The sequence below is a fragment of the Rattus norvegicus genome, chromosome 15, assembly GCF_021556685.1.
Source record: "Rattus norvegicus strain SHRSP/BbbUtx chromosome 15, alternate assembly SHRSP_T2T, whole genome shotgun sequence".
Taxonomy (NCBI): domain Eukaryota; kingdom Metazoa; phylum Chordata; class Mammalia; order Rodentia; family Muridae; genus Rattus; species Rattus norvegicus.
The window spans coordinates 22,055,118-22,070,024 of record NC_141548.1 but is presented as its reverse complement, the minus strand read 5'-3'; the positions used below and the strand labels follow the sequence as shown (position 1 = coordinate 22,070,024).

General features: G+C 44.2%; 1 protein-coding gene across 1 annotated transcript; it reads left to right on the top strand.

Moving 5' to 3' along the window:
* Positions 1–1,673: 1,673 nt before the first annotated feature.
* Ptgdrl1 (prostaglandin D2 receptor-like 1) lies at positions 1,674–9,221 on the top strand (the record flags this gene model as incomplete). Its single annotated transcript, NM_001135164.2, is given in 2 exon segments — positions 1,674–2,633; positions 8,320–9,221. A coding segment is annotated over 1 exon segment (843 nt), but the record flags the coding sequence as incomplete, so codon positions are not given.
* Between the last annotated feature and the right edge of the window lie 5,686 nt (positions 9,222–14,907).

The following is a 14,907-nucleotide window of genomic DNA, read 5'->3' as shown; positions in this document are numbered from 1 at the left end:
GAACTTCCTTCCCCTTCCACTCTATCATGGGCACATGGGACTAGTCTAAATTAAAATTATTTTCTAGGAGATGGGGTGAGAAAGAAGACACAAGACACAGAGCTAACCCTACATAGAACCTTCATAGTCAGTGCACCCTGAAAGGCTTAGATGTTGCCCAGTAGAGACAAGGTCCCCAGTGTTAGTTTTTACTGCCATTATTCTGTGTCAAGCACATTATTTATTTTTCTCAGCCTCACAGCAATTGTGAGGTCAAAGCAGTCCCATGCCCTACAGAGAAGGACACTAAACCCCTCTCAACAACTAAAGTTGGATCACTAAGCCAGAATCCCAAGGTCCCCTCTAATTCCAAAGCTTGAACTCTTCCTGCCCTGCGGCCTGAATTGCTGGCCAGACTTTCATCTGGGGGCAGCTTGTCTGTCCACTTTGTAGGATTCCATACATGAAGCTAAGGGCCCTGCCTTCTCCCTGGCTCTGTCCATCAGAATAAACAGACAGCACCCAAATGAAGCTCTGTATGCGAGGAATAATATATTGCTTGCATAATTTGAACCGAATTGTCACTCCAAAATTCCAAGCTGGAAGCCAGCTTTTGTCCAAGGATATGGAGTGTTAAATATAGAAATTCGGGTTAACTCTGCCCCACCCCTTTGATACAAGAAATCACTGCCAGAAATATGGAATATTCTCCAGTAGTCAGAGACAAGAACAGGGAAGGCCCTAAGACAAGGCTTATATGTTCTGGTTTCAAATCAGCATTGAAAAGTGCAGCTACCTATCAGCTAAAAAACAAAACAAAAAATCAAAAATTAAGGCAAAGAAAACACACACACACACACACACACACGCACGCACGCACGCACGCGCGCACACACACACACACACACACACACACACACACACACACACAAAGACTTTTCCTCAAAGAAAATTGTGGCAACCAAGCAGAACTTCCCAGGCACAGTCTGTCTTGCCTCCATTCTCCAAAGGCAGCAGGCATCCAGCCACATGGTGCTGTGTGCTACTCAGTGCACTGTCTGACACCCTATTCAATATCACCTCTTGGTTTCCATGTGCAGAGAAAGCTGCCCCTGAAATTTGGGCTGCCTCTTGGAGCAGCAACCATGGAAACAGACAGGGTTACCAAAGAAGCACCTGATTCCTATTTGACTCTGCCACTTCCTAAGTTGTCACCCCAAGCAGATCCCCTAACTTTTCAAGGCCCTTGCTTCCTTACCTCATCATTAATCTCCACATTGCAGCGATGTAAGAGAGATTTGGAGTCAAGCCTCAAGAGTGGTGGAAATCATAGCCCTTTCTTGGTCTCCCTGCTTGGTTAATCTGCAGAGTTCATGGCCACCACCAGCACCTGGTGTTCCTTCCCCTCATTAGCTCCTACTTGGTTCCCCTCTCCATTTTTGCAGTTCTCTCTCTCCTCTGGAGGACCAGCCTTGGACACTCTGGATACTTTCCCCTTTCCTTTTAGGGGTCTGAGTACAGATTCTGTCTCTTCTTAGGACCCTGTGCAACAGGCTGAGTTCTTAGCAGTGCTGCTTCTAGGTCTGTAGCACAGAACACTCACACACTCACAGGGGCGGAGAGTCCTCCCCTCCTCAAGGGTGTGACTAGGAGCATAGATGGGAGGGTTGACTGTGAACAACACCCAAGCTCGAGGAGCTTTCTCTGCTTCACAACCTCTGTGCCCTGACTGCACCCGGAGCAGCCTGGGGCTCCTTCACAGCTGTCCTGGCTGCAGCCTTCCCTCCAGGCAGACGTGGCAAGGACTAGCTATGAATGAGTCCTATCGCTGTCAGGCAGCCACCTGGGTGGAACGGGGCTCCTCAGCGACAATGGGTGGTGTGCTCTTCAGTGCAGGACTGCTGGGCAACCTCCTGGCGCTGGTGCTGCTGGCGCGATCCGGGCTGGGGTCCTGCCGGCCAGGGCCACTGCATCCGCCGCCCTCGGTCTTTTACGTGCTAGTGTGCGGCTTGACGGTCACCGACTTGCTGGGCAAGTGTCTGATCAGCCCGATGGTCCTGGCTGCCTACGCGCAAAATCGGAGCCTAAAGGAACTGCTGCCTGCCTCAGGCAACCAGTTATGTGAAGCCTTCGCCTTCCTGATGTCCTTCTTTGGGTTAGCCTCGACCTTACAGCTACTGGCTATGGCACTAGAGTGCTGGCTGTCTCTGGGACACCCTTTCTTCTACCAAAGGCACATCACCGCCCGCCGGGGAGTGCTGGTGGCACCAGTCGCGGGCGCCTTCTCTTTGGCTTTCTGTGCGCTCCCCTTTGCTGGCTTTGGGAAGTTCGTCCAGTACTGTCCGGGTACCTGGTGCTTCATCCAGATGATCCACAAGAAGCGCTCATTCTCGGTAATAGGCTTCTCTGTGCTCTACTCCAGCCTCATGGCGCTGCTGGTCCTCGCAACTGTGGTGTGCAACCTGGGTGCCATGTCCAACCTCTATGCCATGCACAGGCGCCAGAGGCACCATCCCCGCCGCTGCTCCAGGGACCGCGCCCAGTCAGGCTCAGACTACAGGCATGGGTCCCCGAATCCTTTGGAGGAGCTGGACCACTTTGTTCTGCTGGCTCTCACGACAGTGCTCTTCACCATGTGTTCCCTGCCTTTAATTGTGAGTTGCTGGGCAATAAAGTTTGAGAAACTGGGCCACCTCAGGCAAGAGCCCTGTGGGAAGTTGTGGGGGAGAGGGGGAGGGCTAGGAGTTGCATCCAGTGCCTGGAGGGTTTGAACTGGAGCTTAACTCCTCAGGAGTGTGATTCCATCCACAGTCATAAGGTATGACTCCATGTGAAAAAGGAGAAGAGGGAATGTCAGACAAAGATTAGAAAGATGAATCACGTGGTGTCTCCTGAACTCAGCAAAACCTTTTCCAGTTAGCAGACACCTCCTCCTTTGTGCTTTGCTTCCAGGAGGTCCCCAGTCATCTGTGTGCCCAAGACCTTAGTCCTCTATTTCCTCCCCATCCACCCCTGCACATGCTATGTAATATTTTATTTCATTGGATCTGCCCTTTAATTTACTGGTGTTGGAAACAGACTAATCAGGGAGTTCCTCTCAGTGGTTTGGCCTGGAGAGAGAAGAAAGATAGGGAGTGATTGAGTTTATCCCAAGAGGATTAGAGAGGTGAGTGATAAACACAGATTTAGTTCTGAAAACCTCTTGTGTTGTGGAAGCTGCCACCGGGATGGGGGTAGGTGGTTGGCAGCAGCAAAACAAGAGCAGCAGAGGAGGAGAGGTTTCAGGTGGCAAGTTGTTTCCTCACGTGTCCTGATGGTTTCTTTTCTTATGTCCTGGCCAATGAGATGGCAAGGAATCCTACTCCCGTGGGGTTCCAACTTACAAGGAAATGACTGTAGAGAGGGTTGGCAGAGAAACTGCTGCTGTAGGGATCACATTTGAACAACCACCCTAGACCAACAGCTCCCAAATGCTACCCCACAGCCACCTCTGCCCTCCTTGCTGTTCTTGACACAGCCTGAAATTCAGAGTAGTTTTTCTTTTTACAAATGAATATCTGTAACTAGTTTGATGAAAAACACCAAAGACTTTGAGCCCAATTAAGTTAAGCTCTATTTGAATTATTAAAAATAATTCAATTATTTTATTCGATATACACTTTAAGAGGTATACCCATTGTTGTTATTGCATCTTTTATGTCAAATGTAGAAACTGTAGGAGGAGCTGGAGACATGGGTCAGAAGCTGTCATTAGGGACCAATCCCCAGCACATACATGACAGCTCACCACCATCTATAAACTCCAGTTCTGGGTGTCAGATGCCTGCTGCTGGCTTCACAAGGACTAGGCAGACATATGGTATACATCCATACATACAAACAAAACACCTTTAGATATAAATGAAAAAATAATAGTTGCGAGGATGTGTTTATCTCTGGTTCTATTAGTTTCAACAGAACACCTGCTATTTAGCCCATTGGCCTATAGACCTGAAGCCTTTATTCTCTGAATAACCTCACAAAACACCTCCAGAGTAGCTGGAGTGTACCTGTGCTGTGAGCAAAGCAAGCAGTAGTGTCCAGTAGCTTTGGCTGCTTCAGTGGGAATAACTCAAACAGTGTAAATAATGAAAGAACCCAGGCCTTCCGAATATCTCTACGGGATCTGGATTGCCTTAGGGTAACTGTGAGAATTAAAGGAACTAACTTATTTGAAAACCATTTTGTGAAACAGTTTGTAAAGCTCTGGATAACTGTCCCCCAGGTAGCTTTCCTCTCAGGAGCCATCATTCCCTAGGCAGAGGAACAGCACTGGCTGTTGGTCTGGGTCAAGGTTCAGCCCTAACTAGCTGTGATAGTGGATTAGTTACTGGGTGACCTGACCTGTTGTGGGATAACCACACTTGTTCTGTAGGATTAACACACACACACACACACACACACACACACACACACACAAACACACACACAAACTGAAATTTCTTTGCTCTGTTATGAAGTATATGTATGTATATGTGTGTGTGCACCCATATGAGTACAGACATGTGCATTGCATGGTGCACATGAGGAGGCCAGAGAGCAACCTCAGTTGTTGATACTCAGCAGCCATCTTGGTTGACACACGATCTTTTGGTTTGCTGGTGTGTAGATCAGCTGGACAGGAGCCTCCTCTCTTGCCATATTTCTGTTGCTGGGATAAAACAATGTGACCAAAAACAACTCAGGAAGGAAAGAATTTAGCTCACAGCTTCATATCACAATCTATTGAAGGAAGTCGGGGCAGGAAGTCAAGGCAGGAGCCTGTAGACATACACTGAAGCAGAGATCATGGAGGATCACTGCTCACTGACTTGTACCCTGCAGTTTGTTCAACCTACTTTCTTTTTTTTTTTTTTAACAAAAAAGATTTATTTATTTATTACATATAAGTACACTGTAGCTGTCTTCAGATACACCAGAAGAGGGCATCGGATCTTTTTACAGATGGTTGTGAGCCACCATGTGGTTGCTGGGAATTGAACTCAGGACCTCTGGAAGAGCAGTCAGTGCTCTTAACCGCTGAGCCATCTCTCCAGCCCTCAACCTACTTTCTTATGCAGCTCAGGATCACTTGCCCAAGGTGGTGGCACCCACAATGGTCTGGGACCTTCCCTATCAATCACTAAGTAATGTTCCACAGATTTGCCTACAGCAGTTTGAAAAACTGAATTTCTGTCTTCTCAGGTAACTCTACCTCAGTGATTCTCAAACTGTGGGTCATGACCTCTTTAGAGGTCACACATTAGATAACCTGTATATCAGATATTTAGATTATGATTCATAACAGTAACAAAATAATGGTTATGAAGTTATGATGAAATAATTAAAGGGTTGTAGCATTCGGAAGGTTGAAAACCACATTCTAACTTTTTGAGTCTACCACAAATGCAAACGGACACTACAGGAATACGTGGGTTACAGAAGTCCCTCACCATTAGGTTTCTGTGAGCTCTGGAGAGTTGACCTCAGGTCCCCAAGCTTTCATAGGACTTTCCCACATGGAGCCATTTCCCCAGCCCACTTGAGTGATTTTGAGCAGAAAATCCAAAATGCTGCACAATCTAAAACATTTGAGCATTAAATTCATGCTTAATTGATTCAGCATTAATTCATGCTGGAATCCAAAATAGTGTGTCTGTTTCAAAATGTATAAAATGAAACCTTCAGACCACAGATGTATCAAACAAACATCTCATGAAAATTGTGACTGAAATACTTGGAGAGTTTTACGATATATCATGGGTATGCACATATTCCACATTCTGGGGGAAAACAAAAGGTTTTCTAGTTCCAAACAATTTGGAGTAAGTGTATATTCGAGCACCTGTGAGGGTGTGAGCGTGTGTGCATGTGTGTGGGCATGTGTATGTGTATAACACAGAACCCAGTGCTTAGCCTCACAAATTAACATCAGTATTGTTACTAACAGTGGCTTTCACTTATTGTTAGTGCCTCGTGACTGTAGCAAATTATCAGGAGTCTGATCTCCTCAGGAGACTTCATGTTAGTACAAGGCAGCAGTCTGCAAACCTGTGTTCTAAGGACCTCTTTTTTCTTTAGTTGTTTCTTCTTTTTCCTTTCTTTCTTTCTTCCTTTCTTCCTTCCTTTCTTTCTTTCCTTCTTTTATTTGTTTTGCTTTTGCATTTGAAGACAAGATCATAGATGAGACTGGCCTTAAACTCAGAGATCCATTTGCCTCTGCCTCCCGAGTGCTGGGATAAAAAGATGAGCCAACACTGCCAGGCATCTAAGGACCGCTTAATACTCTCAAAATTTACTAAGGCCCTAAACAACTTGTATCGAAATGGATAGTATCTGAATCTATATCTATCATATCATATAGTAAACCTAAGAAGCTTATAAAATGTAGTTGTAAGGTGTTGGGGAGATGGCTGAGTTAGCGAAATGCTTGCCATGCAAATATGAGGACGAGAGTTTGAATCCCCAACATCCTTGTAACATCAAGTTGGCAACAGAAACATTTTCTCAATGACTGCTGAACCCACCTTGGGGCACTCTCTCAAATGAATGCTCTTCTTATATTCAGAATATTTTTAATTACATGCATATGTATGAGTGTGCGCACACATACACACACACATATATATACACAGACGAGTACACACATGATTTGAATGCACAAGAAGGACGGAGTAAACAAACTCCCATGAGTTAACTTCTGACTTCCACATGTGTGCTTGATGCCTCTAACCCTAAACTTATAAATAAATAATATAATTTTATTTTTAAAGTATAATGTTTCTTTTAATTATTAAAGACACATTCCTTTATCAAGCATTCTTGCATGGTTAGAAGTTTGGTTGGAATTACATTTCACCACACTCCTCTCTGAGGACAAAATTAACTAATATATAGCACATCTGTGAAATGTTTGGTTCTAAATCAATTTAAGGTTGTGGTGTGAGTCATAGCCATTTGGTAGATATGGGACCTCATCCTACCTACCTCATCCAGCACACTGTAGCTGAGTGAGATACACAATGAGAAAAACATCCTATGCATCTGCACAGACTGTAAGGGAGAAGAATGATTAAGGCTAATGGAGAGCTTGGCAGATGAAAGGGGCACCTCCTGCTGAGCAAATGATACACGAGTTAATTATGAAGTGTTTATAATATCCCAGAACCTGTTCTTGAAGCTATCTTCACTCCATCTCATTCTGGCTTGAGAATCATGGAAAGCAGGTGCAGTGACTTTCCATAAAACTAGGAAAACTAGATGTAGATGTCTCCATCTTCCCTGAAAGCCACGACTCTGAAGAGAGGATTCTAACCTGGACGCTTAGACCTTTAGGCACCATCTCAAAGAGACTCCTAAAAAGGGTGATATTTAAGCTGACTTGAAGGACAGTGCTGTTTGGCTGTTTAACGCATTTCTAGGTTTGTAAAATGAAGACAATGACTGTTTACCCACAAGTCTTTTGTAAGAAGAACATGAAAACGTTAAAAGCCACAGGACTGTGCCAGGGAAGTGAAGGGTCTAAGTGGTCCCTGGTCACCACTGTTACTGCTGGCATCGTGAAACAGGAATGAGGAGAGACGGTGTCCATACGGCAGTGACAGGTGAGAGATGAGTCTAATGGAAGTCAAGTTCCTCATGCTCTGGACTGAAATAACCAAGACACTGACTGCTGTGGAGACTGGAGGCAGAGGCTAAGGAGATTCCTTCTAGGAATGTGTGTCTTTCCTGAGAGATGTTCCTGGGTGGCCTTCAGTGCTCTTAACCACAGTTACTCCTACTGATAATGATTTCTGAAGTTTGTGTCCCATTAGGGTCAATGTGTTTCATTGTGGATTTAGAATCCAGTAGGCATGGGAGGTCTAATGCTGTAAGAAAAAGTACCTAGTCTCAGAATGGTGGTCTGGGGTTGTTCTGATCTAGGTAGCAGTGTGACCTGAAAGGCAGCAGAGAGAGTCATGATTTGAGGCACAACACAGAGCTCTGAGGAAACTACAGGGACCCAGGTTGCATTAAGGCATAGAGGGAGGCTGGACACAGGTAAGCACGGTCTATCTTTAGGGTACCTACTACTCCCACCTTATATAGAATCTACCTTAAGCAAAAGACTAATTCACTTGAGATGGCCAGGACTTTTATCTGATCACCTCTTACCTTTTAATGATCATATTTCCTGTCTTTCGACTTCTACTCAAAACTCCATTTTATTGATGTGTCCATGTGTCTGCTAATTACTTATAAGCAAACTAATAATAGTGGATAGACTCTAGACAGGACTGAATAAAGTATGCATATGAGGACACTAGCTAAAGATTTTGTGTGGGTTCAAGGCACCAAGTAGGAAGGCTACAACTCCATGTAGTTAAATGAGGCAGGATGTGAGTAGGACCAACAACTCAAAGTGGAAAAAAGGAAACTGATCTTTTGAAGTCTGGTCTGGAGGCAGGGGTGTCGGGTGGGGGGGGTGGTCAAAAACTTTCATGATGAGACTAAAATTTTCAATTCAGGAAACCATTTTCACATTGATGGATTCTTTGAAGAAGAGGATTTATGTTTCTTGGGAGAACACTGGTGTGTGACTCACCAAAGAGCTGGATTATTTACCAATTTCAGCCGTGTGAACTCATAGGGCACTTAGCACAGTGAGAGGCCCACTCAGGATGTAACCTGTGTGGAGGGTCATGGCAATGGTCCTCACAGCTGCATAGTACAGCTCTGGTCTGCTGTTAGAGGAGGGAATAAAATGGTACCTGGGGCTCCTATGAGCTCTGCTAGCAGAACCAGAGCACAGCGTGGCTCCGAAGGACACGGAGGGCACTGTGATTGCTCACTTATGAGATCTCAAGGGTCAGCAGCTCTATGTGTGGTCCAAGGAGAAAGTGGAGCATGGGCTGCCCCTGCACTGGGAGAGAAGGTTCTAGCTAGAGATCACAGCAAGAGCTTTCAGCATTTCTAAATCAAGAGGTGGGGATAAGATAGAGTTTTTGAGTCCCTGAGCATCCTGTCACTCAGATGCTGAACCGGTCTTAAGGTCTGCAGCCTGCAATCTCTTCCAAAGACAGGAGGAGCTCCCTCTTCCAGTTCAGCAGAAAACCAATTTCCTCAACTCTGAAACCTCGAGATAGTATTAACTTAATGTATTAATATATGTATGTATGCATGTATGTATACCAAAACTGAAAAAGCCAAATTAGGAATAAAGGAAAGATAACTTGAGAGTAGGACACAATTGAAAAATGTTCTTGGCTTTGGTTTAACTTGTGTTTCTATGTTTAATGTGAATGATGAATCTTTTTCTTTTGGTCTGAAAGGTGAATCTTTTTGTGTCCTACTATTAGAAAGTATGCTATGGTAATTGTCTAGAGAATTTGATAAAGCACCAGATGAATCCATAAATGAAATTTTTTAAGATTTTTCAAAGAAAGATGCTTTTTAATATAAAAGAAAAGCAAGTGATTTTGTTTCCATGAGCAAATAATTGCCAGCAATATTTTAATATCTAGTCATGCAAGTGTGGTTTTTCCAAAGTAGGTCTTACTATTACCTTAAACAAAATTTCCTAGACTTATCCAAGAACTTAGTGCACTTTTTTACATGAAATGCTGATAAACTGCTCTGATGATGGCCATGTACCATCCACTGGGGAGGGATCCTCACTGGTTGATCAGTAAAGTATTAAATCCCTGGCCCAGACCTCATGCACAGCAGTTGGCTGGGTGCACTTTGCTCCTTGTCCACTAGAGGGAGACAAGCCCGAATGGTTTAATGCAAATGGAGATTCTCAGAAGCAATGGGCTCCTGCAGTGCTAAGATGTCCCCAGCAGAGCAAAGCTGTCTGAAGAACTTCTCAGGAAGCAGGTGTTTCCTTAAAGCACTGAGAATGGCTACACAGGACAACTGAAAACTGACAGGACATTCAAAGACAGTGCACAGAAGAAGGAACACATATCCTTAAGAAATGTAGAAAACCATGCAGCCTAATCACAGAAATGCAAAGGATGAATTAAATGACAGTGGGTCAAACAAAACACTGTGGCCTACATGGAGGTTATTGAGATGTAAATTTTCATGATCCTCTGGGAAGTTTGTCAATTTCTACATCCTTCCTTGATAGCAGCCTTGCTGCAGATATACTAAGAGCCTAAAATGATCTAAGGTGCCATTATTAGAATTACATTTTTTGGAAAAAGAGATAAGGACTAAAGAAGCAAGACTTCTCATGATACAAACAGGATGCAAATTACTTACAGGTGTGACTAATAAATATGGACACACACAAAAAACCTTGCAAAAATAAATCAAAGAAAGCATGAATCACAGTTGCTCTTGTCCACAATTCTTTATGTTTTCCAAGATTTGAGATGATAAGTATTCCTTTTACAGGAAAGTGTATTTGAAAATGTGTCTAGAACTGAACTGAGAAAATAGAAGGAAAAGGCACCCAGGGTGAGCTTTGGGTCTGAGGCATCAGAATGTGCAGAGGCAGGCAGGCAGGCCTGAAGGAGGGCAGCAGGCTTAGTAGCTTCATCTTGTCCCAAGTGTGGATTCATGACCCAAACCTCACAGAGAAGGCGCTGCAAGAGTGGCAGTTTCCACACTGGGGAGTAATGGGTGGGTCAGCAGTAGGAGCTAGAGTTCTGGCAGGCCCTGCCTTTTTATAACTGGGGGCTTTGAAATGAGGGCAGTCTGATAGATGGACTTGGGGGCTCACACTGGGATGTGGACTGTGACTGGGGAGGGCAGGGGCACCAGGGAGCATGAGAGCATGTGTCACACCTGATACAGTGCTGCAGTCTTTGTACTGGACAAGGTAAGGACCTAAGGAATCTGTAAAGGGTCTGACCCTGGATTTTCCTGCTATGGAGTCTACTGGATCAGAGGGAGGGGTATTTTATGATTCATGCACTTGAGAGGGGACACAGAGACTCTATGTGCAGGGGCAGAGAAGCTGAGTTGCAAAACTCCCCTCAAAGATAAAAGTGAGTCAAAGGCTCTGCCCTTTAAATGTAAACAAAAGCTAATGTTAGGCACAGCAGAATTCAAACCATTAAGTTTTAATGGTTGAAATTCACTATGTGGCTACAGGATAGGCCAAGGAGTAAATACATCACAGCGTGATGTTTTTTGAGCAAGCACCATGGCCAGCAGAATACAAAGGGGGAAGCAGAGACTCATAGGAAATCATAGTGTTAATACTGTCACACATGGCAGGAAGATGCAGGCACGATGGAACTGGATTCAGGTAGCAGGAAAAAAGGAAACAAGTGCAGAGGGGCTTTGGAAGCAGAGCTCATGGGATCCATCATGTGACTCATTGTGTCCACCATGTGACTAGAGTCTGTGTCCTTTCAGTTCCATTGCAGTTGACCACTTTCTGTCACTGAGATTCTGTGTTCCCATAAAATGCTTGTGAAAGGAGAAGCACTGGGAAAAAAGTGTTTGTCTCTTCTCCCTACATTCCCAGTTTTCCTGGACAATAACTTACACCTCATGGCTAAGATTCCTGTGGATTTGAAGAAGGTTAAGTAAAAACTAATCTGTCTTTCTCACTTCTCTTTTGCTGTGATTAAATAACCTTGTGAAAGCAACATTTGGGGACAGGATTTACTTTGTTTTACAGTTGGAAAGTCAAGACAGCAGGAGCCTGAGAGCTGTTGTACTGAGTGCAGACAGAGAGCAGAGGAAGATGCTGGTATTCAGGTCACTTCATCCCTCTTATCCAGTCCACTATCCCAGTCAACCATGGTGGGTGGGTCTTCACACTTCAATCAGTCAAATCAAAATAGTCCCTCATAGGCATACCCAGAGGCCAACCTAATCTAGTAATACCTTATATAATAGAGCTAATAGTCTAATAATCTTCCACATGTGTGCCTAGAGGTGTGTCTCCAGGGCAATTCCAGATGCTATCAAGTCGTCTATCAACAAACGCTAAACACCATGCAAACTATGAAGACAAGTTCTTCATTTAGACTCAAGCCTACTTGCCATGTACTCCTAGAAGTTCAGGAAAGTAGAAATTCCATAAATATCAAAACCTGAACAACCTCCTCACTTACCAGTCAGGCATGCTAGACCAACACTTCTGAAACTGTGACCTGGACAAGCACCAGTAGCTTCATTACCTGGAAATTATCAGAAATGCACATTTTAGCTCTACTGAGTCTATTCTCTGGATGAGGCCAATCACCTCCTCTCATTGGACTGCCTGGAATGGATGCTTTCTCTTCCCAGAATGGCCTCCAGGTGGAGCAAAGCAAAACTCACAGCTAATTGCAGTTGGGTGTTTGGGGCTCCTCTTCCTGCCTTTCACAATTGCCTGACTTGATGTAAGGAATCTACAGGTCCCATCTGTTATTGACAAGGGGAACATTCCAGTCTTGGGAAAAGCAAGGCTTCAGACATTAGGCTAGTCTCAAGAGTCATCACAATGAAGGTAGCTAGAACTTACCATGCCCTGGCAAAGAATTTTAAAAAAAAATCATTAAGCTTAATTTTTGTTGTTATTTCGATTACCAGAATGCTAAAACTAAGAAGGACGATCAAGCACCATTAAGAAAATCAAGAACTATCTCTTCAGTCAAGCTTGTGAAGTATGGTGATGGTTTTATACTTAGGATGCATCAGGAAGGTAACTGGAAAGAGGAGACAAAGTTAAAAGTTGCATAAACCAGTACACCTGTTACCAACTACTGCTATTTTAAGCTGTTTTTGTCACTTTTCTATTGCTGTGATAAGGCAGGTGACCAAGGCAGCTTATACAACAACATATTTAATTGGGGACTTACAGTTTCAGAGTTTCAGAGCAAGAACATTGGGTAGGAACAGCTGAAAACTCCCATCTTGATCTGGAAGTAGAAGACAAAGAGCTGACTGGGAACAGTGGGGACCTTTGAAGCCTTAAAATCCTTAGAAGGCAGAAGCAGGCCATTCAGCAGGAGCAGAGGCCAAGTCTTCAGCAAGCTAGCAAGTTTCTAAGAATGTGAGTCCTGAGGCAAAAAAGGTCGGGAACCAGGTTGTGTCTGAACAAATGGACCATCAAAGGATTTTTTGAGAACTCGATGCAGACATTTGCATTTGGACCAGAATTATTGTTAATGTTGGCATTCATTCTACACTCCACCCAGCAGTTACCTAGCAACAGCCAGGTAGGCCTGGCTTGCTATAAAAGGGACTCTTTGGCCTCTCTTATGTTCTCTGACTCTAAACCCTTTGCTTTCCCTGACCCCTTTCCCTTTTCCTTCCCCTGCCCCATCTCTCTTCACATGTTCCCATCCAGCTTCTTCTCCTCTCCTCTCTTTCTTTCTCTCTTTCTCCCTCTTTCCATCTTTCTCTCCTCTCCCTCTCTCTCTGTCTCCTCCTTTTCTCTGCCTCTACTCCCTTCTCAACTCCCCTCCCCAGGCCCCTGAATAAACTTTATTCTATTCTAGTCCCCATGCAGGGAGGATGGCTCAGCATGGGCCCGCTGAAGTACCCTTCCCCCCACACTCTATAAAATGTATTCTTACCGTTTTTGACCAAGCCAGTTCTGTCATTCAACAGGTTATCCAGAGCGGGAGTGAGGATTAAAAAAAGAAAAAAAGACAATTAGACAACATTTAACATAACTGCAGCCAGTGCTGAGGCTGAAGCAGCTTTATTTTTCTCTGTCTGCTTTTATATCACTTTAATTACATGCAGAATGGTCAGATCCTTTCTGAGGAACAAGCAAGGTGATAAACAAGATCCTGTAACCACCTTTCTGGGGCTTAATCTGGATGACCAAGACCAAAGGATGCCACACATGCTTCAGCTGAGCCTGCTCTGAGCTTTGCATTAACTCAAAAGTAAATGTTCTTAATCAGGGCCCATATCCTGAGTACTGGCCCAAAGTCAGATTTCCACCTTGAGCTGAAGTCTTTTGCCCTGATAATGTCAGATTCCTGCCAAATGTCTAGAAGCAAGTAGCCCCCAAAGTCTCTCTACACTTTTTATAAAACACGTCAATTCTAACAGGTAGAAGGGTGCTGTGTGGAAAGTTAAAGAAGCTTGAGTGAAGCAAGCAGGTAACAAGACATTGTCACACTTCAGTGACACCTCACCCTTCAGTACTGAGGAGGAGCTGAGCTAAAGTGTCTATAGCAGTAATTTCTCAATGGTAGGGAGATGTTATATCATTGGATTTCTCTTTATTTTAAACAACCATGGTTTTTTTCAGGATGCACACATGATATTTATTTGACTATCAGTTATTATTTATGTAATGTGTATGGGTATTTTGTCTGCATGTATATGGTGTCCACATGAATGCCTGATGCTCTAGAAAGCCAAAGAGGGCATCAGATCCTGTCAGTTGTGAGTTGACAGGTTCTTGATAGAATTGAACTTGGGTTCTCTGAAAAAAAAGGCCAATTGCTCTCAACCACTGAGTCAAGCTCCCTGGGTAAGCCATCCCCAAATAGGAGTTGGAAGTGTCATTTCCACATCTAGATACCAGGATAAAGAGTCCCACCTCTAAATCCCATCTGTGAGTTCAGAGCATTCCAGGGGGATCTGAAAAGATCTTCCCAGTACAGGCCCAATACCTCTGAGACTTTCTCATGCTCTTCCCGCCCCAGCTTTAGTCTCCTTGATGGTGCCCTGGGCCCTTGAAAATGAAAGAAGTAAAAAGTTCTTGAGAAGCTGTGGCTTTTTGTTTAGCTTCTGGGTCTTAGTGTCTTTGATGAAAAGCTGGATTATAGGAAAAAGATTTTGCACATGAATTTGGGGTTATAGAATTCACATCCAACAAACTGGGGAGACTGGGCTCAGAGCTGGAGAGGGGAGACTCAGGTGGAACTGAGAACTGTCCAAAGCTGCATCCCATTTCCCTTTGCCACTGCAAGAGCGGGAGAGACCCATTTCACAGTTGTGCTGAGTTGTGCTGTACTA